An 18,957-nucleotide genomic window follows, 5' to 3' on the forward strand; every position below is an offset into this window, starting at 1 on the left:
ATATTAAATTTGAGTTATGCTATGTGTACACCAAAGTCCGCCATCCGTATAAAATACATGCTAGAATACAAATATACATTGAAAATAAATTAAACTACACATATATTTATTATACACAAATACATTGGTGGCTGATTTTGGTGTACAAATAGTATTTTTGATTAAATTTTATGTTCTTTTGTACCAGAATATTACAATTTATTAGATTATTATATTATCTTTGTACTACAGAACAAAAAATAAAATTCTATATCTTCTTATTGTTACTTATTTTACTTTATTTTTATTACAGTTTATTGTATTATTATATTATTTTTGTATTATATAACAAAAAGTAAAATTCTATATCTTCTTGTTGTTATTTATTTTAGTTTATTTTGGCTATCTAAATTAGCCTGTATAATATTGTAAAGGTTGAAACTGTTTTTAACAGAAAATTTAGATATTTATTGTGTTATCAGGTTATTTAAAAAAACTAACTCATAGATATTATTATCCTACCATATCTTTAATGTTATATGTCAATCTAATATTTAATAAAAAAAAATATTAACCGACATAGAACTGATTAAAAATTTAAAAAATAATTAGCAAAATATCCTTTGAGAGTTTTTTCACTTTACTATTGATACATACATTTTCTTTTCCATCTTTTATATGCCAATCAAATAATCAATACTATATACCAAATAAATAATATTTAATTAATTAATTTTTTTGAAATATAAATTATTTATTTTAATTGAATTATAAACAAATTTGCATATACTTAAATGTCAGAACTTTACATCATTAACAGTTTAGGAAATAAACATATCAATATTTTAACAAATCATTGGTAGTTACAATTTTTTTTGCGTCTTTTTATGTCAATCAAATAAGAATTTAATTTTGATATCCTATTAGTGTAAAATAGTTTTACATGTACATCTAATCACCATCAAAATTAAACTCATCAAATAATCAGGACTATATGCCAAACAAATAATATTGTGGAATAAAAAATTAGTAAATTTTTTGTTGTATAATTGATTTAATTTAATTTAAAAATAAATATTTATGTACTCAAATTTTAATTACAATACTTTATATAATCAATAATTTAGAAAATTAAAAAAATAACATCATTAAATACAAAACAGTTTAAAAAAATGAGATTTAACTAAAAGGTAAATATTGATGCACTTAAAATTTAAAAAAATATTCTACATAATTAATACTTTAAAAAATTTAAAAATTAATTTTATCTTGTACAAAATCGTTTAAAAAAATAAAAAAAATTAACAAAATAATTTATAAGAGTTCTTCGGTTCATTATTGATAGGTATATGCATATAAAAAAAATTAAAAAACAAATATCAGATAAAAAATAATTTTTTAAAATTAAATTGATGAAAGAAAACTTTAGATGTGAAAGATAGATTAAAAATATATAAGAATTAATACAGTTTGGTAAGTAAACTGAAGAGAAAGGAAAATGAAGGTGAAAGTTATGCGTGAAATTAATAACTATAGCAAAACGGTATAAAATTTGCAATTGTAGTGAATGGAAGCGAGGAAAAGATGGAGGCGATACAATCACGATATTGAAGGAAGGAGAATGATGGCAACAGTAATAATACAGAAAAGTGCACCTAATGGTGAGAGGAGAAGCACTAAAAATTGAATAATGAGATTAACTATTGGTATAAAGTACTCACATAAAGAATATACCCAAAATAAAATGATAAGATCGATAAAAAAATTATTTATCACTCCTAATTATTTTTTTTCTCCTTTCATACATGGCGTCTAAAATCAACATTTAGCATAGTCACTATCTAGTTCAGAAAATCACAAAAACTTATCCAAATAATTGTTACATGCAGAGAAGCAAATTCAGAATTGGAAAGAGAAATAAGAAAAATTGAAAACGGATAAAATTAATAAACGAATAAATTATTGGAATAAAGAATTAAAAAAGAGGTTAATCCGTATCGACATTATATATTGTTATAGATTTTTATTTGCCTGTTTTAATTGTAGTCAATCGGGCTACTCTTATGTTTGTGGTACCTCCACTTGTGTTTGGCATTGGAGTTGGAATTGGAATTGAAGTTGTATCAATTAATATGACAACTTGTTTTCTTGTCGAATCATCTCCAAATAAGTTGCTATCTTTGTTCTTCGGTCAGGTGTTGCTATCTTTGTTCTTCGGTCATTTTCTGTCTTCTTCGCCTAGCAGATTCTGTCCAAGTGGTCGACGTTGACGTGATTGTTGATTTCGTGATAGCAAGATGCAGAGAAGAAAAACGTTTGCGAGACCAAAATTGAAAGTGAAAGAGTAATTTAATTTTGTTGGGAGTTAAGTACGACTGAAGGTGGATCAGTTTTTTATTGAAAGTGGGTCAGTTTTTAAATTGAGTACGTAGTGGTAACAGTTTTTTATTGGAAGTAAATCAGTTTTAAAACATGTGGTGGGGTTGAAAGTGAATTAGTTTGATAAATTATTTTTTTGATAAAAAAAAATAGAGGACGTAGTAACAGTTTGTTATATTGAATTCAGTGTTTAACAAACTTAAAAAAATAGGGGTAAAATAGAGAGAAAAAATTGGATACTAAATTTTTCTATCCCATTATATATTGGTATAATCCATTATATATTGGTATAGATTTGATTAAGGAGTACTCTTCTATATGTAATTTTTTTTTAAATATAAACAATAGACATCAGAAAAATATATAAACCGTGTATTATAATTTAATAAATTGGTATAGATTTAATTAAGAGTACACGTTTATATGTAATTTTTTTTAAGATAAACAATAGACATCAGAAGTATTTAAACCGTGTATTGTAATTTAATTAATTTTGTTATAGAATATCAATAAATTATGTTATTATTTGAAATAAAATGAATTAGTTTTAAATTTTGTCATAGGTAAAAATAATTTTAAAAAAAAATAAAAAAATTAAATACATAGTAACAGTTTTTTTTATATTAAAAGTGAAATGGGTAAAATATTTTTTTGAAAAAAAAAGAAGAAAGAGGGTAAAATGGGAAGAAAGAATTGGATACCAAACTCCTATATCCCCATTATATATTGGTATAGATAACAAAAAAAGATAAGGGCGTAAATGCATGTGAAATGTCCAAAAGGGGTATATATGTACCTGGCTGTTTCGGGCATCAACATACGCCAGTAGTAAGTCAAGGCTGCCGGAATTGAACCCAACATAAGTATCAACCTCCATGCAAAGTCAGCCGTCGCCGGTGGCCGTCCCGGCGTATGGTTATCCGAGCTAGCAGCACGGCGGAATATGGAGCACACCACTATGGTGACGGTGGCACTTGCCAATATGCCGAAACCCTGCATGGAGAAAACCGCCGCTATGAAAGAGCCTCTTGTCTTTTTGTTGGCAAATTCAGACATGATTGTTGATGATAGAGGGTAGTCTCCTCCAATCCCTAGCCCCAACAAGAACCTAATTTACAAGAAAATTAACTTCAAATTGAAATGAATTCATGGCCATTCACATGTTAATTAATCTCTTATACATTGAGATATAAACAACTTCAAATTAAATGAAAGCTTTATATGTTTTAAAATGTAGTTACATGCATAAATTTTAGGGTTTAATTTAAAAGCACTTCAAATAATGTAAAAATTATTTACTTATATATAGACATATATCTCACAATCGCATTATAAAAGTTGAACTCTAAAGTTTAATGCATCATTATCGAATTTTGAAATTAATAGCGACACATAATCAACATAATGTATTATCTTTGCTGATAACTAATCAGTAATATTTAAAAATTAAAAATATTTGATAACTAAAAAAAATTAGTTAAAAACAGTCGAAATTTATTTTATTTAATACCTATTATTATTGTAATAATTAATAAATATTAAATAAGTTAAATTTAATTATTTTTTTTATCTCTTTGGCATTATTGTTTGAAAATATTGACTAAAAATATAGTATTGAATTACTGGATTAAAAGTGTTAAATTATTGGCTATAATTACTATAAATTAAAATTGTTTATTTTTAAATTTTTCTCTTTAAAAATTAGTAGAATTGTTAAACGGGTCAACCCGAACCATTTAGGCCCGACTTATTTAAATTCGTTTTATTTGCGGACCATAATTTCTTAACTCGAACCGTTTATAATTAATCTGACAGGTTAAACGAGCTAGTCCATTTCTTCTTTTATTTTATTTTTTAAAAAATATTTTGACAAAAGATATCATTTTTAGATAAAAAAAAATCTTAAATAAATAGTATTCTTTTAGTTAATGAATTAGATTTTTGGGTTGGGTCAAGATAAATATCGGTTACAAATGTTAATTTATTTTAAAAAGATATAAACAAAAAAAATAAATGGATCACTTGTTTAACTCGTGGCATAACTCATTTAACTCATTATTTTTTTGGATTAATTGAGTTCAGTCAATTTATCCCAAAATTTAAATGAATTTAATTTTAGAGACAAAATTTACCTGTTTAAATGAGTAAACTGATTTGTTGATAAATTTAACTCATTTTGACGCCTCTACAAAAATTAGTGAGTGAGTATTTACCGAAAAGATAATGTATAATAAGAAAGATATATAAATTCAATAAATTATCACTTCATCACTCGATTGATGCGCCTAGGTATAATAAATAATCATCTAATATTCTATTTAAAGTGAAAAATGAGAATTAAATAACCTGAAGAAGCCTAGGCTGAGGAGAACGCATGCTCTTCTAATGCAAATGGAGAAGCCACACCCCAAGGAGCCAAATATCATAAGTAGCAAGGCAAGTCCATAGACCCAACGACGCCCTTTGAGGTCCCCGAGTCTACCAAAAACAAGCTGCCCAATGACCATGCCTATCAGGGAAACGGCCACTAGAGCAGACTCCACAACGGGAGGAGTTTTGTACTTGTTTTGGCCGTTATGGTGGTCGCTATAGTACACCCTTCCAATCATCCTTATGACGATGGTGATGGAGAAGAGGTCGTAGGCGTCGGTGAAGAGTCCCATGCCGGTAATTATGATGGCCTTAAAGTGATAGTATTGTGTCTTAGCCGTGTCTAGGGTTGAAAGCACCCTCAACCTCGTTCTCGCCATCACAGCATACCAGAAGATATAATCATAATATATGCAAGTGTGTTTTAAAGTGTTATTATGATAAGGGTATTAAATTGGTTGAATGTGACAATTGGAAAAAATTACTTCTCTGTGATACTAATTGCTAATAATAAAAAATTCTAAAATTTTGTAGCACATCATCAATGCTTATGCTTTAGTTTTTGTTTTTTAAAACAATCTTTTCTCAGTAAAAAGTACTTTTTACAGTAGTTCTGAGTACGATAATCAATAATTTTGTATTGAGAATTTTGTTAACAATTTTTGTTTCCACTCAATATTAATAGAGAAAAGTATTTAAATGACTTATTATTTGTGTGTTTATTTAAAATTATTACTTCATCGTTATAAAAGACATTTTGACGAGTCTCATTTTAAGTCAATTGAGATCTTTTTTCCTTGGATGCGTGGAAGAATTATACGGATCTTTCTCCATCATATAGATGTATGTTATATAAAGTGCGTTTATTTATAGGGCAAAATATTGAGATAGGTATATAGTAAGACAAAATTATGTCCGGTAGATGAGATATAAATAGAGATATTATGTTTAAAGAATAAAGACATTAAATTAATGTATTTTGTATTTATTCTAATAGAAAAGATACTAAAATATTAATAAGAGATATAATTTATTTTTTTTATTTTTATTAATTTTTTATAATTATATTTTTTATTATTGTATTTTTTTAATTTTTTTGAATAAAAAAATAAGAATAAATTAAATTTTTATAATTTATTTTAATTTATTATCAAATAAAATATAAAAATATAAATTTTAATATTTCAATTTTTTATATTTTATTATCATCAAAATGAAATGTAGATGATCCTCGCGGAGGAAGACTTTTCTTTCCCTTTTTAGAGGGCATCAACCTAATTTATGAAAAGTGAGTGCTCATGCTGAACCTTTGGACATTCATAAAATTTGGTAAACTAATCAAATAAATAACCAACAAATTTCACTAACAAACGGTAAAAGCATAGTTATTAAAACAAAACCAACAATCAACCAATCAAATTATTAGATCAGTAGTTTAATTAATAAGTTATTAGTAAAATCATTAATATGATAATAATTAAATAATTCTATAAAATTATGTAAAATTCAAAATTTTAATAATAAAAATAAAGAAATATCATATTATGAATAAATGATAAAAATAAGAGTAATCATCCAAATTAGTTTTTGAAATCTTTAAAGTCGAACATTTTAGTTTCTTAAATTTTAAAATATACAAAATGATCTCGAAGGTGTTTTGAAATGATGTCGGGGTTAAGTATAAACTTCGATAATTCCAGCCTGATCCCAATTAATTGCGAACAGCCATGGACATACAATATGTGCAATTTATTAGGGTGCAAGGAGGCGAACCTTCCAGTCAGATATCTTGGCATTTTCTTGGGAGCAAACCTAAGACGGGTCAGCACGTGAAAACCGATCATTGATAAGGTCGAGGAGAAGCTTAGTCTATGGAAGGCGAAAGTCCTTAACAAAACTAGTAAGTTAGTCCTGATTAAGTCTGTATTGAATATATAGTTTACCAGTGTACTATTTGAGTCTGTATAAGATGCCGAAGGCAGTGGCAGAGAAGTTGATTTCGCTGCAGAGAAAATTTCTATGGAGCAAGGAGGAAGGCAGACATGGAATGGCACTTGTTAAGTGGGAAGTGGTTCAGGCTCCTAAAAAGTTGGGAGGATTGGGGGTGGGTGATGTCGTGATGAGGAACACAGCTCTCCTCTTCAAGTGGTGGTGGCGTTTCTCAAAAGATGAGTGTCCGTTATGGAAGAAGGTTGTGTGCTCTTGTCGTAACTTGAACCCCAATAGGATATTGTCAGCTCAGACATTGCCTAGTCGAGGAGTTCCATGGAAGGATATCTGTTAGTTGCAGTTTAAGGACCATAATGTGAGAGATAAGATGATTGCTGGGTTAGCTATGGAGGTTGGTGATGGAAGGAGGACTCGATTTTGGGAAGATGTTTGGCTGCAAAGTGGTTCACTTAAGATGCGTTTTCCAAGACTTTTCTCTATTTCAAACCAAACAGGATCTGTTATAGGGGATTGTGAGTTTTGGGATGGGTTAGAGTGGATTTGGAACTTCCAGTGGAGGCGAGAATTATACCAATGGGAGTTGGAACTAGTGGATCAATTACATGAGACTTTAAGACCAGTAAAGATAGCACGTGATACGCAAGATAGAGTTGTTTGGAAGTTTGACGAAGAAGGTATTTTTTCAACTAACTCTTTTGTGCAGGTGCTGCAGTCAGAAACGCTTCCGGAGGATATTACCAGCTACAGTTTCACCAGAACCATATGGAAAGATTTGGTTCTGCCACGAGTGGAGTTATTTATCTGGTTTGCTTTAATAGGAAGAGTAAATACTAAAGAAAGATTGCATAGACTGGGTATTATTAACCACGATGATAACATGTGTGTCTTGTGTAAAAAAGATGTGGAACATATTCACCACTTGTTTCTTGGTTGTGAGTTTGCCTGGTAGGTGTGGTGTGAATGGCTATCTGAATTTGGGAGGTTGTGGTCTATTTCGGGTTCACTGAAAGAGCACTTTGAGAGTTGGATGGGTGTCATTAGCAAGAAAGAAGAGCACAACAAGTGGCTCATATATTTTTTTGCAGTTATATGGAATGTTTGGCTGGAGAGAAACGGACGGATATTTAACAACAAGGAAGCAGGTGTTCAAGAGGTGTTTCATAAATCTTTGACCAATTATAGAGAGTGGCGTAGTGCGGATCCCTTCTGTTGTTGATGGCAATGCCGAAGATAACAAAAGGGATTGTGTTCAGGTTGTTTGTTGCTTTGTTGTCTGAGTTCTTTTATTTCTGTTGCTCCACGTTACTGTGTTGAGCTCGTTTATTAAAAAAAAATGATCTCGAAGTTTATTAGTTGGTCAAATTAGCCCCAACCAAATTATCCCATTTTTTATTAACTGAAAATATTGACCTGAAGCATTAACTACTCACACACATGACCATTAAGTGTCCACATGTTACAAGGACGACAAATCAGTCCCTATGCTGAAAAGAAAAACGTCATTGTTTTTCTCAGAGATAAAACACAACGTTTGAATGCCAACTACTTTCATCCTCTTCTTCTTCCTTCATCTTCTTATCTCCTTCAATAATCGTGCAGCCACCATTGTCATTTTCACTCTCAAAACACCACCATCTCTCCACTACCAATTTTATCCTCTCTCATTTCATCTTTATTATCCTCTCTTTTAAACTACCATAATCACCATCACTATCACCCAACACCATACAATATAACTAATACCACCATTGACACCTTGATTGCCACTACAACCTTTACATCTCTTAAACTCCACCACCATCATCAACTTCAACAATATCAAGAATTAAACACAAATTAAAAAATCTAAAAATCTCAAATTAACATCAAATCCAAACAATCCATCACCATAATCAACTTCAATGAAATCAACAATTAAACACAAATAAAATACTTTTAAAACTCTAAATCAACATTAAATCCAAACAAATTCTTCCAATTTCTAGTCTAATGCAGTTAAGGAAGATGCAAATAAGCTATATATGAATTGATCAAAGAAAAAAGATATAAGATAGTAAAAATTGAAAAGCTAATAAGCTGAAAAAAGAAAAAGAAAATTAAAAAGAGAGTAGAAGCATAGCACCTTGCAATGGAGAAAAATAGAGGAAAAGAGGCGGACGTAATGGTGGCAAGAGCAACAGCAAGCAGAAGAAACAAGGAGAAAAGAGTGCGGCGAACTAGACACAAAGGCTTAGAACGATTTATATACATTTGGTAACACACAAAGGTTTGGGACGATTTATGTATTTTTGAGCAATGCATTTCATGCATAAATCGTCCCAGAGTAACTTGATTCATATATTATTTAAAACACAAAAGCCTAGGACAATTTAATTAGGCACAAATTTAAAATTACCAGAAATCAACTAATGATTTTATTAAATATCAAGGGTTCGAATATAATAAAAAGTCAAAGAAGTAAAATACAGTGAAATAGGCATAAAATAAATTAAATCCCTAAACCCTATAGATCACGATAATCGTCGTCGTCTTCCCCTTGCTGAAGCGGCGGACTAGGTGTTGATGTCAGTGCTACACTAGCAGTGCCGCTGCCTCCAGCGCGTATCTGGTCATTGGAAACCGTCATCTGGTCTTGCAAATACTCTTCTATAATCATCTCCAATATTAGGTTTGGGAGCTTTAATTATATGTAGTAATTCTGTGACCTTTTCTGGTAGAACTTGATATAAAGCATCCCAATTCCATTCTCCATCAGCAATATTATAATCAACAACTTTTTCTGTAATTTTATTCTTGATGGTTATCAGTGGCTAAGAGAATGGGGTTGAATCGTCTTAGCTTCTTTTTTTGTTGTATAGTGCTTTTACTTTCTCACAGAAACTTAGGATATATTTTTACTTTTGTCTCATACCAAGTTGAGAGACATTTTCATTTTGTCTCCTAAGTAACAAATAGAATCGAAGTAGAGAAGAAGAAATAACACCAGATGTATCCTGGTTCAGCTACTTAGTGCAATGTAGCCTACATCCAGTCTCCATCACAACTATGATGGAATTTTACTATCTCTTTTTCAAGATTACAAACACCTATGCTTCCTTAGGATCTACCTAATCCTATCTGGGACAAATTCAGATTCTAACCCCAATATGAATTTGACTAGACCTCAATCTAGCTTTCAACAACAAAGTGCTAACCCAATTTGTAAGAAAATCCCCACAGGATTATGACACAAAACAGAAAGATGTACAAAGAAACACTGAGACATCTTATGGCTTTTTCTCACTGTTTAACTCACTGCCTTTTACCTCTCATTGGCTTTTTTTTACAAACATCACCATGTTTGCCTTTTACAATGAGACTTAGACCGATCAAAACTGAGAAAAGAAATACTAAATGAACTACATGAAGGAGAAGAACTCTAATAGCTTGGGTAGCTATGAGAGTGAACTCTGTGCTTTTTACTTACTCTCCTTACTTTCAACCCTTGGCCATTCACCTTTAATATAGAAGAGTGAAGCTTCCAAGGTTGAAATACGTTCAACCCTAACACTAACTTCTTCTCCAACCTCAGAGACAAGCAGCGGCTTCATCAGAGAGAAGAGAGAGAACCGAGTCTGTTGCATGCATGCTCACCTTTTATCTCTCATCCTTTTTCTTCAAGCTTCTTCAATCTTGTCTGTTGAGCTTGACTTTGGCCCCAAGTTTTGATTCTGAGCGTTGATGAGCTTCTGAATCATGTTTACTTCACATTCTCCATGGTTGCTTCTTCTGTGCTTGAGACCTTGTGATTTTCTTCTTCGTTCCTCATCGTAGCACAAATGAGGAAATAAACTTTTGTTGTGCTTTGACCGAGAGAGACTAGCTACTTAGTTGTAGCCCCTTTTCTTTGCTTTGATTTGGCAACAATCTTTTTGCCTTTCTTCAAAACCTTCCTTCTGTGCTTTCTATTTTTTTCTTTCTTCTTCTTTGTTGAGTGATGTGACCGAAGTAAGAGAGAGAAGAGAGAAACTTTCGGTGGAAGTTTCAAGGAATTAATTGAAATGAATTTCAAGTTCCAATTACCAAGAGTGGGAGTAATCAAAAGGGCTTTGAAGGACTTGGGCCTTTTTGGTTTTCTTTCTTTTTCAAAGTTCAGCCACTATATTTGAAACAAATTGGTATAATTCTAAACTTGTTTAGTGATCAAGATGGACTTGCTTAATTGGGCCAATATGAAAGTTAATTTTCTTTCCTGCACACTAAACCAAATACATCAAACAAAAAATTGGTAATATTTTAATAAGCTTTTAATTAATATTTTAATAATATTTGATCATCATTTTAATATTAGCTTTCCAAACTCAACAATTCTCATCCAGGTTAATCAAGGCAACTACTTTTAGTTCGATAAAGCCTGGAATCCATTTATCAGTCCAAAAATGGGCTTTGTATCCCTCAACCAGTCTCCAAATCATATCACTACAACAATTTGACCGATTAGTTACCACAAAAAATTCATAAAATCATCGCTAATCTGATGCAAAATATAGTCTGTGACGGATTAGCTACAGTCTAGCAACCAATGCTTTCCTCGCTAATTACAAGTTGCAGATCAGTGACGCAAACACATTAGTCGCTAATTCATCGAAAAAGTTTTTTAGCGACCGAATAGATAGTCGCAAATCCATCACTAAATTATAAGCTAATTCCATAGAAGAAATAGACAAATAGATAGTCGCTAATTAGCGTCAAACTCTACTGTAGTAGACTCGTCGCTAAATCCAAGCTAACTTCGTAGACAAAATGGAATGCTTAGTTAATGCTAATTAGTGAGAAAATTTTCGAATCTAACTCGTCGCAAGTTGTTCGCTAATATGATCGCAAATCTATCACAATTTGCAGCAAATCTATAGTTAATCTTTAAAAATCCTTAATTAAATTTGTAGAAATTTGTCGCTAAACCAAAACTAGTCTAAATGAAAAAGCAAAGTTACGAAATAGTCACTAATTTGCTAGGAAATAATATATATTTAATTAGTTGCAATACTATCACAAATGTCATTGCAAATTCCTTTTAAACTAGTAACAAATCGATAAATATCTCACACTACAAGAAAAATTGGCTTTTGCTACGCTTTTAAAGTGTACCAAAAATGCAAAAAAAGCAATATCTTTTCACCACACATTTAAAGAGTGCCAAACTGAGAAATTAAAGCAAAAACTTTACCAAGAAACACAAACAGGACTCATTTTTAGCTCTTCTCAACAGAAGAGAACAGGGTGAGTTGAAAATTGCATGAGCAAGCAACTAGCTGAATAATTGATAAGAGACGTTGAAAAAAGAAAGTAAAATAATAGACTATTTAAAACTGACCTAAAATCAAACAATTTATTCCCATTGAAACAGATTGCATTAGAAAACAGGTTCAATGACATCAATCTACAGTAGTAATTTGTGCAAGTTCAACTAACTAAATCAGTAGAGGTTGTTAACCTTCTTTCCAGGAGCTGCTCTATTGCTTGGTGCCTGAGCACTTTCCCTTTTATCAGGTTCTTTCAATTTGTTCTTTTTCTTCTTCTTTTTCCTAAAAATTATATAAAATCATTATCAGGAGAAAAAAAGAAGTGTAAAACAGTTAGTATAAATTAAACAAAAGGCACAAAGTGTTCTTTTTCAGTGACCCTATTAAAAAAAACCAAAGGCTGGTTGCCATATAGATGTATGATGTCACTAAATCAGTATATTTATCTCACATGTCTTGCTGCTGTGGTTCATCTCCATCAGCACTTTTGATTTTCCATTTTAAGGATTAACACCTGCATTTTTGCCAGCTTACTCAGCTGTCTTATGTGCTTTGTTTCCTTTAACTTTAGATTAACCTTTCTCAGCAGCAGAAATTAGAAAACGATCCTCATCTTCACTTTTCATATCATCTTCTTCACTTTCTGGAACAGGATGGTCAGTTTCACCCCTAACAAAAGTCAATAACATTGCAATCAACTAATCAATACCTCCACTATTTGGGCCAGGCAAAGATCAGTACATTTTCATATCACTATCATCTGTGTAGTATATCCTCCAATTTCTCAATGCCCTCCCTGATCCTCACCCACTCCCTTAAATTTCCACTTTTACATCCTCGCTTACTTTCTTGATGACTATTTTAAAACCATGAGTTATCCATGGATGAAAAAAAAGCCCAGATCCTCATGTTCCTATATATTTATGTGAACAAATCTTATTAACCAAGCAGATCAAATCGCACAGTAAATGACAAATATAATGTTCAATATACAGCCAAAAAAATTTAACCATCAGAAAATCAGCAATGACACCATTCATTTCCCGTAATTAGCAACAACATTTCAGAAAATCAATAACTCAGAATAAGCAAACATAAAAAAATTATTATTATTAACTCAGCAACTCAAAATTAAACCCAACAACTCACAATTAAACCTAACTTAGCAACTCAGAATTAAACAAGCAAACATAAACAAACAAACAAACACAAACAAAAGAGGTGCATACATGGTGAATATTGGGTAGCAATGGTTCTTCTACTCTAAAGTGGCTTCTGATGAGAGTTTTTCAAAACTAAAACCATAAGAAAATGGAACAAACAAACATAAACACATACAAGGCAATAACACAAACACAAAACACATACAAGGAAATAGAATAATAAAAATAGAAATTAAAAAATTAGAATCATAACAATAAACTTACAACCAGAACATTAAGAATTAGAATCATAGAAACATAAATCAAAGATAAAAAAGATACTGTTCAACAATAATTAATAACAAATTAGAAGTTCAGACTAATAATCAGCATAATAAACTGAACAATCAGAAACCTTACCATAACAAGAATAAAAAAAATCAATAATAGCCGTGGTATGCGAAATTGTTACTCTGACGTTGTAAAATTTGTTCATTCTCTCCCTGGTAATGACACCAACAACTGGTGCACAATACCATGGTCCAAACATAACTTCGCAACTTCGCACAACTAACCAGCAAGTGCACTGGGTCGTCCAAGTAATAAAACCTTACGTGAGTAAGGGTCGATCCCACGGAGATTGTTGGTATGAAGCAAGCTATGGTCATCTTGTAAATCTCAGTCAGGCGGATATCAAATGGTTATGGAGTTTTTGAATAATAATAATAAATAAATAGAAAATAAAGATAGAAATACTTATGTAATTCATTGGTGAGAATTTCAGACAAGCGTATAGAGATGCTTTCGTTCCTCTGAATCTCTGCTTTCCTGCTGTCTTCATCCAATCAGTCTTACTCCTTTCCATGGCAAGATTTCTGTAAGGGCATCACCGTTGTCAATGGCTACATCCCATCCTCTTATGAAAAAGGTCCAAATGCTCTGTCACGGCACGGCTAATCATCTGAGGTTCTCGATCATACTAGAATAGGATTCACCCTCCTTTTGCGTCTGTCACTACGCCCAGTGATGAGCGGATAATTTATACGCTTTTTGACATTATTTTTAGTATGTTTTTAGTAGGATCTAGTTACTTTTAGGGATGTTTTCATTAGTTTTTATGTTAAATTCACATTTCTGGACTTTACTATGAGTTTGTGTGTTTTTCTGTAATTTCAGGTATTTTCTGGCTGAAATTGAGGGACTTGAGCAAAAATCAGATTCAGAGGTTGAAGAAGGACTGCTGATGCTGTTGGATTCTGACCTCCCTGCACTCAAAGTGGATTTTCTGGAGTTACAAAACTCGAAATGGCGCGCTTCCAATTGCGTTGGAAAGTAGACATCCAGGGCTTTCCATCAATATATAATAGTTCATACTTTGGCCAAGAATTGACGACGTAAACTGGCGTTCAACGCCAGCCTTCTGCCCAAATCTGGCGTCCAGCGCCAGAAAAGGATCCAAAACCAGAGTTGAACGCCCAAACTGGCACAGAAACTGGCGTTCAACTTCACAAATGGCCTCCGCACGTGCAACACTCAGGCTCAGCCCAAACACACACCAAGTGGGCCTCGGAAGTGGATTTATGCATCAATTACTTACTCATGTAAACCCTAGTAGCTAGTTTATTATAAATAGGACCTTTTACTATTGTATTAGGTATCTTTTGATCAGCTTAGGGTCTTTTTGACCATCTTTGAACGCATTGTTCTTAGATCATGGGGGCTGGCCACATGGCCATGCCTGGACCTATCACTTATGTATTTTCAACGGTAGAGTTTCTACACTCCATAGATTAAGGTGTGGAGCTCTGCTGTTCCTCAAGGATTAATGCAAAGTACTACTGTTTTCTATTCAATTCTTCTTATTTCGCTTCTAAGATATCCATTCGCACCCAAGAACGTGATGAAGGTGATGATTATGTGTGACGCTCATCATCCTTCTCCCTTATGAACGCGTGCCTGACAAACACTTCTGTTCTACATGAATTAAGCTAGAATGAGTATCTCTTAGATCTCCTAACCAGAATCTTCCTGGCGTAAGCTAGAATGATGGCGGCATTCAAGAGAATCCGGAAGGTCTAAACCTTGTCTGTGGTATTCCGAGTAGGATTCAATGATTGAATGACTGTGACGAGCTTCAAACTCGCGATTGTTGGGCGTTAGTGACAGACGCAAAAGGAGGGTGAATCCTATTCCAGCATGATCGAGAACCGACAGATGAATAGCCGTGCCGTGACAGGGTGCGTGAGCATATTATTCACTGAGAGGAGGGGATGTAGCCACTGACAACGGTGATGCCCTTGCATAAAGCCAGCCATGGAAAGGAGTAAGACTGATTAGATGAAGATAGCAGGAAAGCAGAGGTTCAGAGGAACGAAAAGCATCTCCGTTCGCTTATCTGAAATTCCTACCAATGATTTACATAAGTATCTCTACCCCTATTTTATTATATAATATTCGAAAACACCATTATCACTTTATATCTGCCTGACTGATATTTACAAGGTGACCATAGCTTGCTTCATACCAACAATCTCCGTGGGATTCGACCCTTACTCACGTAAGGTATTACTTGGACGACCCAGTGCACTTGCTGGTTAGTTGTATCGAAGTTGTGACAATTATGAATTAAGATCAAAGCACCAAGCTTTGGAGCCATTACCAGGGATTGTTCAAGCCTGGACATCACAATTTCGTGCACCAAGTTTTTGGCGCCGTTGCCGGGGCTTGTTCGAGTTTGGACAACTGACGGTGTATCTTGTTGCTCAGATTAGGTAATTTTCTTTTTGTTTTGTTTTCAAAAAAATCTTTCAAAAATATTTTCAAAAATCTCTCATCTGTTTTCGAAAAATAAATAAATAAATAAATAAAAATGTTTTCAAAAATTTATTCAAAATTTTTAAGAATGAATTCTAGTGTTTCATGAAGCATGTGAAGCCTGGCTGGCTGTAAAGCCATGTCTAAATTCATTTGGACTGAGGCTTGCAATTTGTTATCAAGAGCAACTTAGTTGTTGCTCATCCACCTGCTGCTGATCCATGATCACCTGCTGAAGCTTGGCTGGCCATTGGCCATGTCTAGTGTTTTGGACTGGAGCTTTCTTTGAAGGCTTGGCTGGCTAGTGAGCCATGTCTAATTCCTGGACTGAAGCTTTAGACTAACATGGCAAGATTCCTGGAATTCATATTAAAAATTTTGGAATCCTTATTTTTCCTTTTTCATATAATTTTCGAAAAAATCCAAAAAAAAATTAGAAAATCATAAAAAAATCAAAAATAATTTTCTGTTTCTTGTTTGAGTCTTGAGTCATATCATAAGTTTGGTGTCATTTGCATATGCATCTTGCATTTTCTCGAAAATTTCATGCATTCTTGAATTCTTAGTGTCTAAGCATTAAAGAATTCTAAGTTTGGTGTCTTGCATGTTTTCTTTGCATTAAAAATTTTTCAAAATTATGTCTATGATGTTCATCTTGACATTCATAGCATTTTTGCATGCATTCATTGTTTTGATCTAAAAATTTCATGCATTGCATATCTTTCATGTTTTTCATAAAAATTTCAAAAATCAAAAAAATATCTTCCCCTTTTTCTCTCTCATCAAATTCGAAAATTTGAGTTGACTTTTTCAAAAAATTTTAAAAATCAAGTTGTTGCTAATGAGTCAAATCAAATTTTCAATTTGAAAATCTTATCTTTTTCAGAATCTTTTTCAAAATTCAAATCTTTTTCAAAATTCTTAGTTATTTTCGAAAATTCCAAAAATATTTTTCAAAAATCTTTTTCTTATTTTTATATCAAATTTTCGAAAATAACATAATCAATTAATGTTTTGATTCAAAAATTTGAAGTTTGTTACTTGCTTGTTAAGAAAGATGCAAACTTTAAGTTCTAGAATCATATCTTGTGATTTCTTATGAACCAAGTCATTAATTGAAATTTTAAAAATCAAATCTTTTTCAAAAACTAATTTCTATCATATCTTTTCAAAAATATCTTCTCATCTTATCTTTTTCAAAAATATCTTTTCAAAATATCTTCTCTAACTTCCTAACTTCCTATCTTTTCAAAATTTGTTTCAACTAACTAACTAACTTTTTGTTTGTTTCTTAACTTTTTCAAAACCACCTAACTAACTCTCTCTCTCTCTCATTTTCGAAAATATCTCTCCCCTTTTTCAAAATTTCTTTTTAATTTATTAATTATTTTAATTTTTAAAACTTAATTTTCGAAAATTACTAACAATTTTTCAAAAATCATTTTCAAAAATCACTAACTCCTTTTCAAAAAATAATTTTCGAAAATTCCCTCCTTCTCTCTCATTCTATTCTATTTATTCATTCATTAACTAACATCTCTTCCTCACATCATCACCAAATTCGAACCCCCTCTTCTATCTGTGTTCGAATTTCTTCCTCTTTTCTTCTACTCACAAAGGGATCCCTATACTGTGGTATAAAGGATCTCTATTATTATTATTATTATTATTTTTCTGTGCCTTCTTCTTTGTCATATGAGCAGGAGCAAGGATAAGAACATTCTTGTGGAAGCAGATCCAGAACCTGAAAGGACTCTGAAGAGAAAATTAAGAGAAGCCAAAATACAACAATCCAGAGATAACCTTTCAGAAATTTTCGAACAGGCAGAAGAGATGGCAGCCGAAAATAATAATAATGTAAGGAAGATGCTTGGTGACTTTACTGCACCTAATTCCAATTTACATGGAAGAAGAATCTCCATTCCTGCCATTGGAGCAAACAACTTTGAGCTAAAACCTCAATTAGTTTCTCTGATGCAGCAGAACTGCAAGTTTCATGGACTTCCATCTGAAGATCCTTTTCAGTTCTTAACTGAATTCTTGCAGATATGTGATACTGTTAAGACTAATGGAGTAGATCCTGAAGTCTACAGGCTCATGCTTTTCCCTTTTTCTGTAAGAGACAGAGCTAGATTATGGTTGGATTCTCAACCCAAAGACAGCCTGAACTCTTGGGATAAGCTGGTCACGGCTTTCTTAGCTAAGTACCTTCCTCCTCAAAAGCTGAGCAAGCTTAGAGCTGATGTCCAAACCTTCAGACAGAAAGAAGGTGAATCCCTCTATGAAGCTTGGGAAAGATACAAACAGTTGACCAAAAAGTGTCCTTCTGACATGCTCTCAAAATGGACCATCCTGGATATATTCTATGATGGTCTGTCTGAGTTATCTAAGATGTCATTGGATACTTCTGCAGGTGGATCCATTCACCTAAAGAAAACGCCTGCAGAAGCTCAAGAACTCATTGACATGGTTGCTAATAACCAGTTCATGTACACTTCTGAAAGGAATCCTGTGAATAATGGGATGCCTATGAAGAAGGGAGTTCTTGAAGTTGATGCTCTGAATGCCATATTGGCTCAGAATAAAATATTGACTCAGCAAGTCAATATGATCTCTCAGAGTCTGCATGGAATGCAAGCTGCATCCAACAGTACTCAAGAGGCATCTTCTGAAGAAGAAGCCTATGATCCTGAGAACCCTGCAATAGCAGAGGTGAACTACTTAGGTGAACCTTATGGAAACACCTATAACTCAACATGGAGAAATCATCCAAATTTCTCATGGAAGGATCAAAAGCCCCAACAAGGCTTTAATAATGGTGGAAGAAACAGGTTTAACAATAATAAACCTTTTCCATCATCAACTCAGCAACAGACAGAGAACTCTGAACAAAATACTTCTAATTTAGCAAATCTAGTCTCTGATCTATCTAAAGCCACTGTAAATTTCATGAATGAAACAAGGTCTTCCATTAGAAATTTGGAAGCACAAGTGGGCCAGCTGAGTAAAAGGATCACTGAAATCCCTCCTAGTACTCTCCC

General features: G+C 32.5%; 1 protein-coding gene and 1 non-coding gene across 2 annotated transcripts; both read right to left on the reverse strand.

Annotated features, from left to right (window-relative positions):
- Positions 1-2,092: 2,092 nt before the first annotated feature.
- Positions 2,093-5,120, reverse strand: LOC107639240 (putative inorganic phosphate transporter 1-10). Its single transcript, XM_088483560.1, has 3 exons — positions 4,705-5,120; positions 3,155-3,466; positions 2,093-2,227 (listed from the first exon to the last, which is right to left on the reverse strand). Exons 1-3 carry the CDS (start codon positions 5,106-5,108, stop codon positions 2,218-2,220), a joined length of 726 nt encoding a protein of 241 aa, XP_088339686.1. The 5' UTR covers positions 5,109-5,120; the 3' UTR covers positions 2,093-2,217.
- A 13,025-nt stretch (positions 5,121-18,145) lies between these two features.
- LOC148567173 (small nucleolar RNA R71) lies at positions 18,146-18,249 on the reverse strand. The gene has a single exon (XR_015882200.1). It is a non-coding gene; the product is annotated as a small nucleolar RNA R71 (small nucleolar RNA).
- Between the last annotated feature and the right edge of the window lie 708 nt (positions 18,250-18,957).

This window comes from Arachis ipaensis, chromosome B4, assembly GCF_059453495.1.
Source record: "Arachis ipaensis isolate K30076 ecotype BB chromosome B4, ASM5945349v1, whole genome shotgun sequence".
In the NCBI taxonomy this organism is placed as follows: domain Eukaryota; kingdom Viridiplantae; phylum Streptophyta; class Magnoliopsida; order Fabales; family Fabaceae; genus Arachis; species Arachis ipaensis.